General features: G+C 36.5%; 2 protein-coding genes across 13 annotated transcripts in view; both read left to right on the top strand.

The window, feature by feature from the left end:
* Positions 1 to 11,363, top strand: part of SLC4A7 (solute carrier family 4 member 7) — a 105,164-nt gene extending 93,801 nt beyond the window's left edge. For all 12 annotated transcript variants that reach the window (XM_075212360.1, XM_075212358.1, XM_075212361.1 and 9 more), the window contains 3 exons: positions 1,778 to 1,878; positions 3,294 to 3,401; positions 7,373 to 11,363. In XM_075212360.1, the coding sequence (XP_075068461.1) occupies positions 1,778 to 1,878; positions 3,294 to 3,401; positions 7,373 to 7,454 (291 nt within the window). In that variant the 3' untranslated portion in view covers positions 7,455 to 11,363. The remainder of the gene's footprint in view (positions 1 to 1,777; positions 1,879 to 3,293; positions 3,402 to 7,372) is intronic.
* Positions 11,364 to 15,508: 4,145 nt separating this feature from the next.
* The window catches only part of NEK10 (NIMA related kinase 10), a 241,337-nt gene continuing 240,001 nt past the window's right edge, over positions 15,509 to 16,844 (top strand). The window contains exon 1 of the mRNA XM_075211267.1: positions 15,509 to 15,582. The gene's annotated coding sequence lies outside the window, so the exon portion shown is untranslated. The remainder of the gene's footprint in view (positions 15,583 to 16,844) is intronic.

The following is a 16,844-nucleotide window of genomic DNA, read 5'->3' as shown; positions in this document are numbered from 1 at the left end:
GCTTTTTCTGTTGCATACACAGTATTTAATTTACATACTGCCACACTTCTATGATCAAGGTAAAATCATTTTATTTAGAAGAAAAGATAAAAGCTGTTGTCTTACTTGACGTGAACGTTGTGTACATATTGAGATTGCAAATAGCTTAAATGATACTTGGGTATGATGCCTGTTGGTTTCCTGCATACATACATCGTGCCTGTCTGTCAGTGCACAACACCTTGCACGGCATCGGGTTGTCCTTTTGTGTTTTGCAACAATTGGCAAAGCCGTAGAAGTTGTCATACAGAAGCATATTTATTATTTAGTAGCATAACATTTTTATTTTGTTTCTAAAATCTTTTTTAACATTACATGTACACAGCTGACCTTTTTTAAAATGTATTCATATAGACCAATATTTCCCAAACCCAGTCCTTAGGCCCCCTAACAGTGCATGTTTTCCATATCTCCTTGCTGGAGCACAGGTGTGTTCATTACTGACTGACACATTGTAACAGATCCTCAAGTGGTAGTAATTATTTCACTTTTCATCTGGAAAACCCTGCACTGTTATGGGTCCCTGAGGACTAGGATTGGGAGATACTGATATAGACAAATATTATATATTTTAATATCATATGTATGCAAGTGTGGGCAAAAAAAGTATGCAATTAAAAAGAATAAAATGCTTCTAATCGTATCCAGCATTGCACTAATCACCAGAGATGTGGTTACTATTTTTCCTGCAACTGAGAAAATTAAATTGATTGGATTCTGTAAGAGACATTTTGGACCTCATTTAGAGTCAGACGCGAAGTCCGTTTAAGAAGTGTAGGAGTGGGAGTGTGCCGCAGCTTGGTAGAGTATTACGAGTGGCATTCAACCCCATTTGCGTCCCACTCTTAATACCCTATAGAGCTGCGAGCAGTTCCTGCAGCTAGCTAACTATTGCGCCACCTAATTCCTGCCGCACAGCTGTAGCCCTGTTTTGACGTGTGTTGCGTTTGCGCCTCACTGCGACTAGGATGTATTTACATGGTCACGCCTTCACAATTCCGCGTTCCTCCTATTCTCTCGTAGGGATTTGCAAGCTGTCGCAAGTGGTAATTGCGTTCAAGATGCAGGCGGATTTGGGGCTTTCTGCACATGCGTGGTAGTGTTTTTTTGGTTAGATGCGCCTAAAACGGACTTTGAGTCCGACTCTAAATGAGGTCCTTTCTGTGGACTCGGCAGGTTTTTGTGGGAACCGACTTAAACAAGGTTGAGGTTGTTTGGATAAAGCCATGAACCACTGGCTCTATTCAGTTTAGCCACATACCCGTTCATTTGCCAATTGGTTTGAGTGTCCAAATCACCTCACATATAGCAAACATTATTGTTTACTTTATATATTAACATTTTACAAACCTATTTCATCTAAGTACTTATGCTCTAAATGTAACGTTTTTCAGTTGAACGTATACCGATCTTGCATTATAGCTACCATATGGTTACAGTAACAGTTGCCAGGGCTACCTGACTTTCTTTGTTTGCCAAGAGATTTCATTTGTATGTCCCTGGTTTATATGTGAATAATTTCATTTTGTTAAGCATGCTGGTTTTTATTTGATGTACTTTTAAGTTCAAAACAAGTCATTTTGTACAAGCAGCATCAATATTCGAGCAATGTAAAAATGGCCGCATCGCTGGTGTCAATAATTAAGCTGGTTTTAGTTTACATGTATAGATACTCCTTCTCCCTAGGAAACATATAAAGACGGGTGTGCTAATAGCTCTTTATGCTCTTGGTTTTCAGGAAGCTGAACGAATGCTCCATGCAGACGATAGTGAAAATGTACAGCTGGCTTACGAAGGCAGGAATCTTCTCCAGATTCCAGTCAAGAGCTTGAAATACAGGTAACAGAGGGCAAGAGCTTTGTTTGTGGGAAGAATTGATTCTGTTATGTGCAAACACATGGACATGAAGCTTGTGTATGTAGTTGTGAAAGGCTACCCATTTTTATATTACAAGATCTACCAATATCCTGTTTGGTTTTAATATGCTGCTAACTTAATGTGTGACTGGGCAAAATCGCCAGCTATCATCACCATTTCATAATCACCATTTATTTATATAGCGCCACTAATTCCGCAGCGCTGTACAGAGAACTCACTCACATCAGTCCCTGCCCCATTGGGGCTTACAGTCTAAATTCCCTAACATACACACACAGACAGACACACAGACTAGGGTCAATTTGTTAGCAGCCAGTTAGCCTACCAGTATATTTATGTAGTGCAGCTATATCTCTAAAGCTCCAGCTTTTGAAGAAAATTGGTTAAGTCTGGGAACACACTACAGAAAACCTCTCCCGATGCAATATCCATAACTTTTTACCAACGACTAAATAAAAAGTCCTGATCAGCATGCTGATTCATATGTACACACTATACATGTTTTACACAATTTACCTTCAGATTTGTGCTCTTCATCTGTCATAACCATTGGCTGAAAAGATCATGACTCTAAACTCTATGTAGATCCTGATCGTGAGTGCAGAATTGGAGCGTCATTCCAGTGAATTAAACAAGATTTTTAGTCTGGTTTAAAAATCGCATTCAAACGATACGATGGGTTTTGGAACGATAATTGTTCATCGTTGCATCGTACACACTAATGTGATCGGGCCAACCGGTTGTTTATTGTCTGATTGACCCGGTAATCTGCTGTCCATGGCTGCACTTATCCTGTAAATTGCAGCTTTTGAATGTATACATTTGCATGTAATCCCATTACATATAATTGAATCACTGAAAGCAGACCATTCACATTATGTCACTCTCCTGGGTTGGCCTCCTAGCCCGCACAGAAAGAAAGATGTGACGTATACAGGTAGCCAGCCTGTGAGTTTCCTCTTTACTTTGACAGCCCAACTCTCCTTCCAAGACTAGCAAATTGCACCATGCTCGCTTCCGAACCAGCTTCTGCTTTACCTGGCAGCCTGGAGCAAGCTGTCTGGGAGAGAGCATAGTGCATAAACAGCAAGCTGAAAAAAATGATCTCCCCTGGCAATTGTGATTCTGGGGGAATCTCAGTTTTTATTTAGCTTACTACATGCCTTATGTGAAAAAACATCATAAGACAGATCTGCTTTTAAGGTCAACTTCACTTTGGTATAACTATATACTTATAAAATGCTTACACCCTAAAGGTAATGTAGCTAGTGGAAGAGGACGTGTCTTTTGCCTGTGACTTTCTATGGAAACGGCATTAATTACATTAATACTTATGCAGAACAAGCTACTAACCTCATCTATGTTTTATTCTCTAGCCTTGATCCATCAGTTGTAAACATATCAGATGAGATGGCAAAAACAGCACAGTGGAAGGCTCTTTCAATGCATCCTGAAAATGCCAAAGTAACCAGAGCTAACCTGAGGTAGCTATCACCATTCTACTTATTCATTATCTAATATCCCTTCTGGATAGTGCACTAAATGCTATGCAGAGAAGCTGGTTCAGTAGCAAACAGCTATAAATCGTGTCCGCTTCATCTATCTGGCTGTATATGCAGATCCCATACTTTTTGTCTACAATATACTTATCCTGCCTCCAATACTTGAAGCATGCAGCATTGATGGCTACTTTTAACGTGCTTTTAGCCCTCTTAGCAACTGTATAATGGTATTCTCCCTGTACTTCCCTGTGTTCAGTATATGCTATGATGCACCCTGCTTTGCATAGTATGGCGTAACCCAAAAAGCGCTTTGCAGTAATGTTGGGACTGTCAGGCAGCATGAGAGAGGCTCAACTCATTATACCATTAAACAGTCACTAGAGATGCAAAAGCCAAGACTTGTGCACGTACAGCTAGCAGAGTTGACTCTTGGTGCTGGACACACTGATTGTAAGTAACTGAGAAATTACTTTTAATGACATTATATTAAAAACTGTTTTCCAAAGAGAAGTTTTTACATCTTTGGTGTAGTTACCCTTTAAAAAAAAGTTGCATTGGAAAAAAATGTTGATAGAGAATGTACAAAGATTCAGCTAGATCCGACTAATAATAACTCCATATCTGGTGATAGTATGCATGGTTGCTGCCATCATAATTATAAAGTTGTGACCTCATGGAAAGCTTACCACAGCTACATTATAGATGAGGCACGGCTACATTCAGAGATGCCGAGATCACATCATACACACACATTTTTACTGCTTTGATGGAGGTTCCTTTTAATGTATTTTTATCACCAGCTGCAATTGTATTTTGAGTTTTCATTTCATCCATTTCTGCATCACAAGTCTCTGGCAGTGTTTAGTGAGTGATTATTTCTGTTGGAACATGTGTTATATAAATATGGGCAAGTTTTTATGTGAACTATTTAGTTACAACATTTTTGGAGCATTAAATATAAAATGAAATCAGCTTTATATTAAAGAGCTATTGGTACAATTCACAAACATACACACAAACACAGTTGTGAACAACTTGTTAAAACAACAGATATTTAAGATACTTTTGCTTTTAAGGGAAACATATTTCATTTGTACAGATTTCCTGACATTAAAGTATACTACTTAGTGTATAAAATGAGAATTACAGTGGACAATACTTTACTATATTGTACAAGCCAACAAGGTTATAGAATGTTGAATAATATAGTATACAAGCTAACAAGGTGTATAGAATGTTGAATACTATAGTATACAAGTTAACAAGGTTATATAATGCTGAATACCTTAAACACTTACATGATATTAGAACTTCTAAATATATACATTGTGAATGTTACAATATGATTTCATATTGAATCAATATGTATATATATTTTAACTTTAGGGGCACGCTATTTCAGTATAAGAGTAGTACGAATATAAGTAACCCAGAAAACTGCGCTAATACTAAGTTGTCTCTAACATGTTGTCACTAGAATGTAAAATCTTCATACTTTCAATGATGTGAAATAAGGGTAAGTGAATCAGTTAGCTTAAAAACACAGGGATATATGAAAGTAGTCTAATGTATTCTTAATGTCACCTTTGTCCAGAGTAACCTTGTCAAAGTACATGTAAATACCTGCCCAGAATACTAGAATTATTTCACAAAGCTGGTTTATTAAACCCTTTTGTAATGCTTTTATGTCTTGTAATCTAATATATTACCTTTTCTTACAGATAGAGCTTTAGGTTCCCAATATTCCAAAACAGAACTTGGCTTAAAGATACTATACTATTTATCCTATTCTGTCCATGAGTTTTATCATTTTCTATGCTCCATTCCAAGAGTTGATAAGATTAAGATGGCAAAGGATAAATTTAAACCATATGGCATCCTTTAGAAGAATAACCTTTACTTTGTCTGTACGTGCCTAAAAAAATGCTACCCTCAACAGTCCGACTTACATTACTTACCCACTTTTGGTACTCAAGTTAAAGCTCTGCTTATATCAAGTGCACTTAATTGTCCACCTGAATATATTTACAGTGAATGGCCACTTCCCTTACTTTGAAACCACTCTCATAAAAGGGGGAAGCTCTTACATTTCCTGGGTTGCAGATACTTCAGAAACCATAAAGACATACACTGTAGGACTATCCTATCCATTAGGTTCAACCTTACCATTTGTCTTCTCAAAGGCTGCTCAGTTTAGTGTTGTTTATGTATTCAATTCCTCCTAAGTCTGATGGGACATTGGTAGGATTTTTATGTTACTTTTGTGTGTTGAATGATTTCATTACATTGCTGGAAGTGCGCCTAGAAATGCACTTTGCCACAAAAGTGCAACTGGAAGGCTCAAAATGCATCCCATTAAAGTTATGGGGCCTGATTCATTAAGGATCTTAACTTAAGAAACTTATTTAAGTCTCCTGGACAAAACCATGTTACAATGCAAGGGGTGCAAATTAGTATTCTGTTTTGCACATAAGTTAAATACTGTCTGTTTTTTCATGTAGTACACAAATACTTGATAGCTTATTTGTACACTGAAATTTAAAGTTGATATTTGTGTGCTACATGAGAAAACAGTCAGGATTTAACTTATGTGCAAAACAGAAAACTAATTTGCACCTCTTGAATTGTAACATGGTTTTGTCCAGGAGACTGAAATAAGAAGTTTCTTAAGTTAAGATCCTTAATGAATCGGGCCCATGATTATTAGGTTTGGGTTTCCAGCACCGCTGATCAGCTGGAGAATGACAATCCGTTTTCTGGGAAGAAAAGGCTGTGGTAAAATGTATCTTTTCCACTCCAGCCAGCTCATTTTTAAATAATCCTGTCCTCCAAAATATAATCTCGTTTTTCCACGTCTATATACTTACCTGTACAAACCAGTGCATTTACACAAAACAAGGCACCTTGTACTATTGTAAATTACCCTCATTATCCTAGTTCTTGCTCCAATTTACCACCTTGTTTTATACATGTCCTTTAGTGTCACATATGTAAGATTAGATGCAAACAGCGTGCAAGGTACCAGTTTCTCTGTCTGCATAGACACCACATGTGTATTCCTAAATAGAGGTCTTTAGTCCTTTATAGATGTCAGTTACAAGCTGCAAGTATTTTCTTTTTTCAGAGGGCTGAATAGGCAGTTGGCAATGAGCCTTTTCAGCCCATGACATCATCACAGCAAAAAAAAAAAACAAAGACACATTGGTGACGTTATTCACTCAATCTATAGCAGAATAATATTCTTGCTAGCTAGTGAAATTGTTAAGTGACTTTCATATTGGCAGTAATACAATGCTTTATGTAAAATAAATTAACTGTTATGCTGGCTTTATATATGCTACCCTAAAGTTAATTTAGACACATTAAGTTTGTATATCTGAACTACCAAAGCCATACAAATATTGCTTTTGCCAAAATACTAAATCTAATTAAGGGGTAAATTTACTAAAGCTTCTATAAAATAAAAAGAAGAAAAGTTGAGGTGTTGCCCATAGCAACCACTCAGATTCTAGCTATCATTTATCTAGTACAGTCTAGAAAATGGTAGCTAGAATCTGATTGGTTGCTATGGACAACTCCTCCACTTTTATTTTGCATTCACATACATATATACATACAATGTGGATTACACCTTCACTACAACATATAATCTGCACACTCGCAGCACAACTTACCACCACAGCATTCATATATACAGCATAACCTTACATAATAGCATAATACGCCCCCTATCTAACTGAATAAACATGTCCTCTTGTCCCCGAATAGTATTATGACCATAGAAAGAGAGACCTAATTTAAATTTAAACCATAGTGCATGTGGCTAATCTCAGCTCTCTATAATGCAGTCCTGACATTGGACTGAAACTGATGTTTAGAAACATTATATATAGGACATGAACACTATTACGTTTTGTTATACTCATTCATTTAGTATTTGTTCATTTTGACAGCCCAGACAAACCAACAAGTGTGAAAATCACTCTAGAAGATGAAACTTTCCGAAAATACATGGATGCTGAAACCTCCCTATAGAACTGTGTCAAGAAGAAGTGTATGTGTTTGTATGTGTGTAGTTGGACTTTTGTATGCATCAGAAGTGAATATCAGACCATCAAAGTGTAAAAACAATTCCAAAATACTGTATGTGCACCTCATAACTTATTAGCACTGTAAATACTGTATATGATCTAAAACGGGCTGACTCAAACTGTAATATGGCACAAAATGATCACTCGACAATTATTTATTCAATAGGAATTTTTATAGACCTCTTTATAATTGATTTTATTGTATATTTGAAAGCCTGTCACCAAGCAATAGTGTTTTAAATTGTTCTTCAGAATGAAACCATCTAACATTTTTCCACTTGTCATTCCCATAACATGTTTTGCCATGTTGATGTATATGTATTTTAATCCTAACTTTGTGTGTGTGTTGCTGTAGGTTTTAAGTAACAATGACTCGGCTGAATCACTGTGCTACAACACAGTAAGGTTAGCGTCATTAGAGCCCATGCTATTCTGCTTTTAGTCTCTTTTTACAGCTGTACACTGCAGAGCATTGAGTTTCTAATTTAGCACCTTGACAAAATGGGATATTCTTAAAAAAGAAAATTAAAAATGAAAGGCTCTGCAGCCTACTTCACCCAAATGTGGAATATGACATTTGTCTCAACCAATGTATTTTAGTAATTTGATGATTGTTAGTTTTAGTAGAAATGTGTGTCTTGTCTTTGTGTAATTGCTGTAACAGTCACTTCACACCAACTGTTGGGCTTTTTTTCACGTGATGAGAAAATTGTATACAATGCATGAAGACTGATGCATTTTAGTGATGTGAGTTTTAACACATTTTCCATTTGCTTAACAGATAGGTGTGAACAAGCCCTGATAGTTTGATGTTCTTATATCAGCCTATATTTTTACTATATGCAAGCAGTGGTCACTCATTGATATTTCCAAAAATTTGATGCGAGTCCTGGGGGTATATTTACTAAACTGCAGGTTTGAAAAACACGAGATGTTGCCTATAGCAACCAATCAGAATCTAGCTGTCATTTTCAGAATGTACTAAATAAATGATAACTAGAATCTGATTGGTTGCTATAGGTAACATCTCCACTTTTTCAAACCTGCAGTTTAGTAAATATACCCCTGGACTCATATCAATGAAGTAACTCAGGACTTTTGTGCAATAAGCCACATCAGTGCTTAATAGGTCTCATTTTATGACCTTGGTAATCGTTGTTTGCCAAATTTGCTACAAAGAAGTGATTGGGCAGTTTAATTTTAGCTGCTCATATAAAATGCTTTTACAGGTTGCAGAGAGAATATAGTATTCTTTGCACCCTGGCAGCCTAGCAGTGACTGTTAGATGTGTTTTTGTAATGCAATAATGAAATTTATCTTTGATTTTAAGGGAATGGTTACCCAATTTGATTTATATTTTCTGACATTTTAAACTATACACTACATCTTGTTATAAGACTTTAACAAGCTCTCATTGCATTGAATGCTCAGGTTTGGAGAAACTGTTAATAACATTGTACATATTCTGCTGTTAAGACTTGTGCAAAAAATAGCTAGCACTTTAAAAAGAAGGCATCTGGTGACCTTGTAATAGAGACCTGTAACCCCACTTTTGTGTTACATCATTCTATCCTGTATCTTCATTTGGAAAAATAAGGCAGCCATACAAGGCGGTCCTTGAAGCAGAACAATATTACAATATACCTTATGCAGATATTTATCTGGGCTTTACTTACATAAGCAAAAAGAACCATCAACCAATTATATATTTTTTTTCAACAGTTAAAAAAAATCTAAACAGTGTTCATAGGATAACTGTAATATAAATCCATGAGACCACTTTACTATCATGTGAAAATACAGTAATTATTTTGTTAATTTTCAGATAATATGCTTTTAAAACAAAAAGCAAAATAAAAGTGTATGCATAATTATATTCTGATCAAATAACAATAGCATTGGATTATTTGTACAGGGGCATGCAGGTCATTGTTTAGGTAAGCTCCCAATGTCTCCAAAAATAACATTAGGTGGAGATGCATCCAAAATTTGTGGAGAATAATATTTTTCTCAAAAATGTAAACTGTACTAATGTAGTCAAGTTTACCACTTTACAAATTTTTACTACATGAATTTTTTCAAATTTGCCTTCAAATTGAAAGTGTAGGTCATACTTGCCAATATTCTGGGAGACTCCCGAAATCTGGGTCAGACTCCCGGGAGAGAGGGCAATTCTCCCAATTCCCGGCCGGCTCTGGAAAGTAAATGGAGGGGGCGTGGCTGATTGGAGTCATGGTGACAGCTTTTGCAATTCTTAGACCTCCGCCCCCACACACCTTCACCCCCGTACCTCTTGGGACACAAGCTGCCAACTATGGCGTAGGTATGTCTATGTACAGGTGAGGCAGCCATTTTGTTAGCTGCACTTAAATTCATGAGAATGCAGTAAGTTCACTAGCAATGAGTGACATCACAGACAAGAGACACAGTGCATCTATGATGTCACCATTTTCCAAAATGGTTGCCCCCATGGTGTGTAGATGATAGTTATTTTGTATTAGTACCACTATCTTTTGTTCATTTACAAATCACAGCTGAAAGGTCCCGAGAAGTCAAGTAGATGACATTTTCTTTCTTTATATATTCTGCAGTTTCCTGGATGATGATTTGATTTATTTTAATTTCACTGTGAATTTGTCTAAATAGTTTTATCACTTGTACCAATAATTATTTACTTACTTTTTTTATGTGTACATATAAATGTTAACTTTTCCAGTTGAAGAAAAATATTTTATTAAATTTTTTCCTTATGTTTATTCTGTGTTTTTATTTCAGCAGTATTTATCTAACTGTTCCGGTTTGATATAGCAAGTCTTTTATATCCACATTGATTTTGCAATTGTTCCAGCTCACTATACTACGACTGCATTCACCCTCCTCCCCACATACTGACATTTATTTCTTAGCAAATATATTATTAAGGGATAATATGACCATTGGTCTGGTATTTCCTATTGGGTCCCTGGTAACGGAGCCTGGGTAATAAACTGCAAATTTGCTTGATTGATTTATGGACAATGCAAACCCATTTTACCATAGAACAGAATTTTTTTTTCTCTTTTCTCAAGCACATCATTTCTAATGCAAAAAAAGTGATTAACTTAAGTCATATGTATGTAGAAGTATTTTCCTTAGTGTTTGTATATGGTATAGTATCGCCCATAATTCCATGAAAAAAGTGAGAGGCTGTAATTTTGTTTGGGATGATCAACAATCTATATATAGTATGTTTACAGTTGAGTCCCTCCATAAATCCTTTAATAGTTTGAAACAGTTTTTAACTTAATTTTATTTTGTATGTTTTAGGATGCAAGTTAACATGATTGATTTTGAAGTTTTGTATGATACTAGGTGCATTTAATACGATAATAACTTTATACATTGAAGGAATGAACTGCAGCTTTTGTCTTTCTAATAACTACAGTAACAAATAAGACCATTTATAATTTCCTCCAATTTAGTATTTTGGATACAATCATGTTTGTCTTCCGTGGTTCAGCGAAGTTACCTGAACATAGCCAGACTTTTAGTATTTAGTATACTGAATAACTTTAAGAGAGCACAGCACCAGATTTTTTTTATGCTTGATTTTGTATTGAAAATAGTGTTTTGTTTATGTGTTTTTGTTTTTTTTTTTCTTTTTTTGTAACAAATCCAAAGCAAGTTCCAAAACAATAAATTATATTTTGTTAGTTTTTATGAAAAATATGTGCGTATCTTGATCTACCTAAGATGTGAAAAACCCTGCCTTTATAATTTGTTGGAAAACTTAGAAAAATGCAAACTATATTTTGTAATGTTAAAAAAAAAAAAGTTGATTCAAAGCAATAAAAGTCTACTGAAATTTCTACAAGTGGTGTCTTTTTTTTATTTTTGTTGATGTCACAGAATCACAGTTGTACTCAAATTTAATTCTAATTTTGAGCTCTAGAGACAAGAATTGTCAGGTAGGTGGCTCTATTCAAACAACTTTTCTGGAATGTACAGTGAGTTTTGTGGCTGTTCAGTGATCGGCAGAATCTGCTTGCGATGTACATTAATAGTTAAAAGGGAACTTAGTGAATTTTGAAAGCTGGCTATTAACCGGTTGGCCAGTAGCCGAACAATTTGGCCACACATGTTGGATCATAACTACACGCATACATCAAGTTGTGGAGCGTTCCCTGTTTCAGTGGCATCTAATGACCATGCACACATACCAATGCAGTCACTGTTCAGTCAGTTTTACAAGCGCACATACGCCAATACAGTCAGTTTTACAAGCGCACATACACCAATGCAGTCGCTGTTTAGTCAGTTTTACAAGCATGGTCATAATAATCCAAAATTCTATCTTTACTTCAGAGAGATTATTTAATTAAAGTGGAATTAGATCTGACAAAATATTTTGCTATGCTGTAGAGGCAGACATTGTCATCTCTAGTCACTTACATTTTTTTACCAGTAGAATTATGTGATGCTATAGCACAAAACCTCTGGGATAAAATCCCCAGCCCAGATGAATTTACCATAATTTATTACAAAACATTTAAGGACCAACTTCTCCTGCACCTCCAACACAACAGGCATTTAATGAAATTTCTCAAAATTCCTTCTCCCCCTAGTCTCTAGAATCCCACAACTTTTCCCCCCAAAACAAGAATTATATATCCATTTGTTTACTCAATGTAGACCTTAAACTATTTACCAAATTAATTGCAAACAGACTTAAAATTTTCCTTCCAGGCCTAATAGATGCCGATCAAGCCGATTTTGTCCCCATCAAGGAAGCTAAAAACTACCCACCAGAAGAACCCATATCTCAAAATCTAAGATGCCAAGAATTCTGCGGTCGTATTCGGAAATAGTGTTCCAAAAAGAGTGGACTGGAAATTTATGTTATAAGATCAAACCCAGACATAGGAAGTATCAAAGTAGGCAACACTGAATATATAATATCTCTAGTCCAGTAGTTTTGCTCCCTAATTGTATGACAAAATTTAAGAAAGTCTATGCCTTATTCAATTTTAAAATAAATTACTAAAATAAAAATAGTGACTACATCTGTGATCCTTAATATAGGTTATGACCTTGCTAGAGTCACTGAATCGAATGCCCAAAAAAACCTTCTCCATTACCCATCCCATTTGAAGTATCTGGGAACAATATTACTAAAACAAACTTCTTCAAACCAGTTTTCTCTCACTCACACTTCACACACTGGTATCCAACTTGGTTACTGCGAGTTGTCCATCCGAAGATTAGGGGAGTAATTTGCCCATTCTGATGCGATATCCCTCACAGTCCATGAAATACGAACATATTAACCAATTAGGTGGGGAGATTGAGGTTAGACACTGTCTGTTTGGCTGAGACTTGACACACTTTATTGCTCTCTGTAGACATTCCCAGGAACCTCACTCTATCTGTTCAATATATAAAATCTTTTCTGAAATCTCAACCACTGCCCCACACTTGTGAAGACATGGGAATGAGACCTAGGCAGTGAATTATATGAGATAACAATAAAACAATACCCTCTGGTGCTAAAAAATATATAAACATACAAATAACACAAAAAGCAGCTGCTATAAAGAGTCTGTATTCTCAGAACAGTGCGAAATTGGCAAGTACCAAATAGATAAAAAAAAATAACCTGTAGATTAATCAAAAACTGTCACCATAACTTCATCCATTTAATTAATTTTATTAATCTAAACACATTAACACATTGAAAACTTATTCAATTAAAACATACAGCTGATGCATAAAAGTATCAATAGTACCATAAATCGGCACACCGCATATATATCAGATAAATTAATCAATAGCCAATAAACCTAATAAGTTCATTAAGAACTGAAAAGTCCAATCCAATGCTTCGTTAAAACAACACCAAATACAACACAGTCTGAATGAAGCAAGTGATGTTGTCTTGGGAACTAAACAGCCCCTACATCAAAGTCCTGGATAGATCTCGCCACTCGCAGTTCATTCAGGTGGTGGTCCTTCTTCATGGACAAGTTGTTAAAGTGTTTGTATTGTAGATGAAGCACCATCTACAGGTGTAAAATCCAATGTCTGGTAGAATTGGATTAAATGTTTATAAGACACTTCTGCGCCACTATACTCTGATCCAACCGCTCGCATAACGGATTCCTCCCCTAGGATTGCAGTTTTTCCAGTAGTTTATTATTTGAAGCCTAATAGACAAAGCTCTTCAAAATGTCTCATCTCTGCTCCTCTGCCACCTAGGCAATGGTGATTCAATTTAAAATGCTAAATTTACAGGTGCTCCAGCCTGTTGAGTTCCCTGCAGTTCCAATACATGTTTTAATTGTCACAAGGCAATTTGTACGCCTCTCTATATTTGGTGGGAATGTCTAATGCTAGGAGCCTTCTGAAGGAAAGTTATAAAGACATCCTTAGCAATACTGGGAGATACAGGTGGGGTACGGAATAATGGTAATCATTATTCCGACAAGACTTACCCCGATGTGTTCAGAGCAAATTGACCAGGCTCCTTCCCGACTGCTGTAACCAACGACTTGAAGCCATCGCAACGAATGAAGGTGCAGTGACAGTTGATTACGTCACTGGCGTCCGTGACGCTGTTATCGGTGCTGCTAAGGGGGTAATGTAAGTATGCGGGCATAGACAATGTACTTTGCAAACCCTGGTCGGGAAGGAGGTGTTCCCTCTGAACACGTCGGGGTAAGTCTTGTGGGGTAGTCAGCATTGATATGCTGACTACTTCCAGGAGATACAGTTCCAAAGGACCCCTGGTTCTGACTACCTCTTAAAACAAATATTATATTATTGAAGCTGGGAGGTATGCATGAATACAGTTGTACTGTATGCAAACAGCAATACATCCTCCACCATGACTTAGTGTTAAAGTTGTTTTCTATTTTAGAAACTCTTATTCAATAAGTAATAAATGGCAGAGAATAAGAACATACACTGATTCTAGAATACAATGTTGGGATGGAGTACATTTCTGTTTGCGCAAATGTGCTATTTGTTCACCGCCTCTATAACAAAGAGCATGTCCAAATCATGCCTTAATCCTGCTTTTTGGAGGTGCTCTGTGGTCCCCAGTTAACCAGGGAAACCCTGCTAAATGTACCTTGTCTACACCCTGAATCTCATCTCAAATAATCACTTTCCACACAGCAAAATCTTGTGAATATCGAAGCAAATTCATGCACCAAACCTGTGCTCACCAACATGCCCCGGTAAGTCTAGCTCAGAGATATGCAACCTGATACGCTTCAAAAAGAGCTACCCTTAACTTGAGTAATAAGTTAGAACAATATATTTAATCAAAGAAAGACACCTATAACATATAAGTAGGCATTTTAAACAAGAGTGACAAGCTGTTGCTGTAACAAACAATTCTGACAATTAAGCAGCCCTGGGTCCACCATTTACCCATCGCTTGTCGAGCTTCCCTCAATTTCACATGTAAAATACATGCACACAATTCAATTTAAAGTAAAATCCAAGTGGTTTGCATCAATCAAATCAGGAGTATTCTTCAAAACACATGGAAGCTGCTTTTGTGCTGTGGGAAGCACATTTTTGCACTTTTAAAAAATGTTTACTGAAAGAAAAAGGTACCAGTTCTTTTCACAACATGTCATCTACAGTACACTGAAATGCCTTTGAAGTCTTTTTGGGACATTTTTTGTTGACTGACCCCCTTAAATTTTACTCCCTCAAAATTTTACTTGCCCCCCCCCCCCCCCCCCCCCTTCCTCTGTACATAGTATATGTCTCCAGGCTCGTTTGCCATTTGTTTATATTATAGCTATATATCATAAAAACGACTCAACTTTACAACAGGCTAGGAAATCTGTGAATTAACATCTTTTGGAGGACTACTAATCCCAGCACACCATCCAGGCAGCAAGTTGCATAAATCTTCAGCACACAGCTATGTAGTGTCTGGCTGTGTGCGCCTGTCTGGTTCCACCCTCTCTCGGCGCTAGGCAACTTTTTTGTTCAGTCGTTGTTACTGTTTACACCGTTACCCGGGAGACCGGCAGCCAGACCCGCTGTGCAGCCGCCGACCACCGGCACTGCATTATGTGAGTACACTGTCTGGGGCAGGATGTCAAACTGCTCTGCTGTTGTATTGAGGTCTGTTACAAATGGGAACCTACTTTATAGAAAACATGAATACATTAGCTTTCCATTTCTCTGGTGCTGGCTGCTGAAGTGGGTGCAGGAGGTTTCCACCTATAGTGTGCTGCCTGTGGAATACTTTTTAGGTGGAATTGACATTGACTGGTATCCAGCTTAATAAAATATGGATACTTTAGAAAACTGTTTAAATATCAGACAATTTTACGGATCTCTAATGAAATCAAGTAGTTAATTGAGATCGCAATATACTCAAGCAATGTTAATTAAACTATTGCACAACTACAGTTATATTATAATAAAACAGACTGGTGTTTATTTTTTTTAAAAAAATCAAAAGGTGATGGCAATTAATGAGGAATTAAAGCATGCTTTGGAGATAAATTTCCCCTGGGTAATGAGATAGTGATTTTATTTTTCATATATGCCCTTATAGCTATAGCAGTAAAGGATCACTTATTTTCGATGTAGCTACCATTGATTAAGACATGAGCTTTATGATATGCACATCTTTTTGGTTTACAAGAGTGACAGAAAAGTCTCTATCTCACTTGGATAACAAAGATACACTGCGTGCATTTTAACCTTTGTGTAGACAATGAGCATGTGGTAGAATTTGATACGACACCTGTCTGTAATGTGATTTCCATTGTATTATGCTGGGGAATTTGATATATGTTACAGACTGATGTGATGTCTGAAAATAGAGCACAGATGGAATGTGTTCAGTAGGATGGGTGGTGTGAAATCTTTATGAGATGTGATGGCAGGTTATAAGAGGCAATGTGTTATGAGCGGAATTGCTTTGTCAAAACTAAAACTACTGCATACAAATTGCTTGCATGCTATTTTTTTTTATCTTGTACATGTGTCTTTGTATATGAGATAGATTTGAAATGCTTTGTAATTCGTATATATTAGTAGCAGCTATTATATTTTGTTACAAAACTAAAATGATATTAACACTTTGTCCAGTGTACTTAACTTATTTTTACTAAGATGTATATGTATTACATATTTATATCGATTACATTTACAATTTTAGGTTTTATGAAACTTGTTATGCTTTTGTTTGACGTTCTCCATAAAACAGGAAAGGAAAAGGGTTAGAACATTAATTTTTCACTGCATCATCCCGTTTCGTCTGCGCCCCCCCCCCCCCCCCCCCTCTCATTTAGATTGTAAGCTCTCACGATCAGGGTCCTCT

Source organism: Mixophyes fleayi, chromosome 5 (genome assembly GCF_038048845.1).
Source record: "Mixophyes fleayi isolate aMixFle1 chromosome 5, aMixFle1.hap1, whole genome shotgun sequence".
Taxonomy (NCBI): Eukaryota; Metazoa; Chordata; class Amphibia; order Anura; family Limnodynastidae; genus Mixophyes; species Mixophyes fleayi.
The sequence above is the reverse complement of the archived record's forward strand: the minus strand, read 5'-3'. Positions and strand labels throughout refer to the sequence as shown.